The 4,490-nt window shown below is 38.1% G+C and overlaps 1 protein-coding gene across 1 annotated transcript; it reads left to right on the forward strand.

Annotated features, from left to right (window-relative positions):
- Positions 1-209: 209 nt before the first annotated feature.
- On the forward strand, positions 210-1,031 carry LOC131619554 (FBD-associated F-box protein At3g52670-like). The gene is made up of 2 exons (XM_058890643.1): positions 210-943; positions 1,028-1,031. The coding sequence occupies exons 1-2, from the start codon at positions 210-212 to the stop codon at positions 1,029-1,031; spliced, it is 738 nt and encodes a 245-aa protein (XP_058746626.1).
- Positions 1,032-4,490: the final 3,459 nt, after the last annotated feature.

Consider the following 4,490-nt stretch of genomic DNA (forward strand, 5'->3'; position numbering starts at 1 on the left):
CAATTATATTATGATAATGGTCAAATATAATATTGGAAAGAGCAATATTCATCCAACAATTGTAGAAAAAAAATAATTTTCAATGACGAGAAAAACATATTTAATATTTAATTAACTTAAAAAGTGCATTTTTACTAATGACAAAAAGTATATAAATAAAAATTTTAAGCTAGGTCAAAAAGAAACCTAGATCAAAACACACGTTAACAATGGTGAAGGAGAATTCAACCTCCATTGATATGATCAGCAATTTACCAATAGAGATACTCTGTCACATACTCTCTTTTCTTCCTATCAAACAAGCTTTCTCAACCACCATTCTCTCCAAAAGATGGACCTCACTCTACAAACTACTCACACATCTCCATTTCGACGATGAATCGGTTAGCGACGAAGACGCCTTCCTTCGCTACGTTAGCTTCGTCAACACAGTCATGCTATCCACCGAACTCATCAAAACATTTCACATCAAATATGGATCTACACATTGGCAAAGAGTTAGAAATTTCAACCTCATCGACAGTTTGATCCAAACCGCAAAACAACATCCTGTTGAGAATCTCCAGTTATTCAGTCCGCTTATTGGGATCAATTTGCCGCCAACTATTTTCAGTTTTCCAACCCTCGTTGTTCTCAAATTGACGAAATTCCGTATTACTTGTAATATTAATATCTCAGTAATTGATCTTCCCTCACTTAAGACTCTTCATTTGATTGGTGTTAGTTTCAAAGACGAGGAGAATTTCAACAAGCTTCTTTATGGGTGTCCCGTTTTGGAAGATCTTGTAGTTTTCATTTTCTGTATAGAACGATTCGAGAATGCTAGTGTTGTGAATACAAGAGAATTTAAACCCTTGTCCAGCTTGATCAGAGCCAGTATCGACGAAACTTATGTTCCCCTTACAGCACTTTATAATGTCCAGAATTTAGAATTAGAAGTCAGGTTTTAAATGGAATGATTGCTTTTTAACTATGATGTTGTCGACATTATACTAACTTTTTTTTATTTTTGGAATTTTTATTTTAGATGAGTTATAAAATTTTTCAGCAAGACATCGACTCCTATTACAGAAGCTTTCGTTCATTTCGAAACTTGATCTACCTTAAACTAGAGCTTGACAACTTTCATCATCAATGGGACAATGTAGTGGGAGTGCTCCAGAATTGCCCCAAACTTCAAAAAATTCACATTTTAAAGGTTTTGTTTTTTTGGACTGTTTATATTGCTTCTTTTCTTTTTGTTTGTCTGTTCCACAAATCTTACTTTGATATATGTTTTACAGGAGACAGACATACTTAACCTAATTTCTGGCAACACTTGGACATATCCATCTTTTGTTCCTGGGTGCATTTCTTTTCACCTTAGATCATGTGATTTAAATTTTACTGGCATTGTAGATGATCTACGCTTCGCAACATTTATTATAATGAATGCATCACTTTTAGAGATCATGAAGATCAACATATTGCGCGCCAAGCACCCCATTTTTTCCGATGAAGAATATCCAAATCAGGATGCTTTAGACGAATTTACGTCGTGTCGAAGGAGTTCTCCCAATTGTAAAGTTTCTATAGATTTCCCCTAGTTTCTACATATTTATTATTTTCATATGCAACAATCATATTTTGGCCACTCTTAAACATACGAGTAGCTTTTTGATAGTTTATTGATTTTGTTGAATGTAGTTTTTAGAATGCAATTTTTATTTATATGGTTAGAATTTTTTCATACTTTAGTTTTATCCATGTTAGTCTCTCAACAATTGGTTTTTCTTGAAATCTTACTATGTATGTTTAGGTATTTTAGCTATTTACTAGTGATTATAAATTCACTTTGATTTATGATCAAATACTTGCCACGGTGGAAAGCTAACAAAATGTGTTAAGAGACCATGAATGAAAGAGAATGGGGAGATATGAGAAACTTATGATAATCTATAAGGTTTTTTCTTTAGCCACCTTCCTATGGGGTCATCCTCAGCGAAAAACCCAAATTACCCCTGCTTCGGAGATAAACTTCCGAAGCATTTTTTTTTTTAAAAATTCCACAATTCAGAAGTGCATCTCCGAAAACACCTCATGGGGGGTGTTTTCGGAGATGAACTTCCGAAAACACCTTTTTCAGATTTTGGGGGGTTTCAGAAATGAACTTCCGAATTATGCAGAAACTGGGTTTTTTTTTTATTTATGTTTTTCTTAACAGTCTCTTATTTTTAATTAAAGGAAACCAGGAAATAAAATAAATGACATATAAACAAAAAAACTAATATGATAAAAAAGTAATATATACAAGCCGATCCAAATCCAAATAAAAATAGTATGCTAAAGATACAATTCGAAAACAAAAAATAAATAAACCTGACCACTACTGGGTGTGCCTAACCCTCTCACCCCGGGCCCTCCTCTGCCCCTGTATGCCGTCGCACGGCCCGCATCAGTGACGATCATCTCCATCATGGCGACTGCCTTTGGACCGCCCTGATGAACGACACCTCGATCCAACGCGTCCCGCCCAAGCATATCTATCCACTGGCAAATCGACAGGAGATCAATGACGTGGTCATCCTCGGCATACTGGTTCTCCAGGATCTCCTCGTGTGCTGACCTAGGAGCACCGGGAGCGTCGGGTGTCAGCAGAGGATGAGACACCCGGTAGAACCATGTGACGTACCCCTCCACACTGTGTCAGTCCTGGGTGACCCGCATGCAACGGTACTCCTCTGGTACCACATGATGCTCCCAATCGTCCCACATGGCAGTGAGCTGCACTCTGGTCACTGTGTCGGGAGCAGCCTCGAAGGGTGACCTGGGTATCATCTGCACGAATCCGAACTGCCGCATGCACCGCTCAGGGAGATACCGGACCATGATGGTAGTCCCGCATGCCAACCACCCAGAATATAGAGATATGCCATCAAAGGGGACAATCTGAGTGTAGTCGTTGAACGGCCTCCAGGTGATGTCGTCGTGCATTGTGCGGTCCAGGTACCCACGGTATGGTCCCACCGCATTGTTCCCCCTCTGGAGAACGTATCTGGCGGCCCTGGGCATGGCGTCAACGTACGCAGGATCGATGTGAAAGTCGTGGATGCGGGAGATGTAGGAGATGATCCAGCTCTGAAACATAAATGAATACGAAACATAAGTAAATACGAAACACAAATACGAAACATAAATAAATACGAAATAATTAAAATGAAACGTACAGTGAGTAGTGTGCAGGATCCGACCAACTGCCTCGTCCTCCAGTTGGAGGCCTCATTCAGCTTCTGGTAGAGGTATGCCAGAGTAGCTGCCCCCCAGTTCCACTAGTAAACGGTATCCAGGTCCATGAAATAACGGAGGTAGGTCACGTCGACGTACCTTGCACTCTTATCCACAAAGCATGCAACACATACCTGTTAGCTGAAGATTTCGTTTTATAGTGTTTGTCCTTCGAAGGAGTAGGAAATCGAAGGAAAGATGGTTGCTGATGGCCATCTCTTTAAAAGTAAAAGAATGGCTACTGATGGTCATGCTTCGAAAATAAAGACTTCTAAGTTCCATGAAGATAGTGAACATTGGAAGACTAATGAAAGCATATGTCTTCGGGACTTAGACAAAATTTATAAAATATATTCAAGTATTACTACTTAGCGTGTTTTCATAGTGTTTTTAATACACTGCCACGCGTCGAAGACGAACTCAGGCGGGAAGATTTGAAATTCGAAGATGGTTTCGTAACTGTCCAGTAACAGATGGCTTCGCTGGAAGTTCTTATGAGAAACGTGGCAGCAGATTAGCGTAGGACCGTTAAGGTCGAAACTAGTATAAATAGAAGTCTTAATGTTAGGATTCTAGGTGTGTTCATTTTGTACAAATCACTCACATATTTACTCAAGTATCAAGCGTTAAGAGAAAGAGTTCGCTGAGAAAATGTACGTATGACACCACCATTTTAATACATGTGTATTGTATTTCGTTTTCGAATATATTTCAGAATTACTGCATTCCAGTTATTTCTTGTTATTTACATTCCTGTATCTTTATTTTAATATCACTTACTTTCGAATTTACTTTCACAAATATTTACTTTCAAAATCTTTAACGTTTCTGCAGTTTAAGATTCTTTATGTTTTAACAGTCTTTAAGTTTCATATGTTATGTTACTTATCTTTTCGTTGAAGTTATAATTACATATAGCAAAGCAATTACCAAGATTATTTGTTCTTTGATCGAATAACTCTTGTCGAAGAAGACGGATCATGGATATGATTCGAATGAACATTGATAACAATCTTTTTGACTATGTGTCCTAGGATCAATCTAGTCGATCCTGCGAGTAACCAAATCATATTTATTATAGTTTGGAAGACTAGCGGTTGTTTACCGGAAATCACCGTAAACAAATTGGCACACCCGGTGGGACAGTGTCAAGCGGATTGTTTTAATCAATTGTTTTGTTTTTGTCTAGACAATATCAAGATCTTGTATGAACCTTAGGAACGGTA

Source organism: Vicia villosa, linkage group LG7 (genome assembly GCF_029867415.1).
Source record: "Vicia villosa cultivar HV-30 ecotype Madison, WI linkage group LG7, Vvil1.0, whole genome shotgun sequence".
Taxonomy (NCBI): Eukaryota; Viridiplantae; Streptophyta; class Magnoliopsida; order Fabales; family Fabaceae; genus Vicia; species Vicia villosa.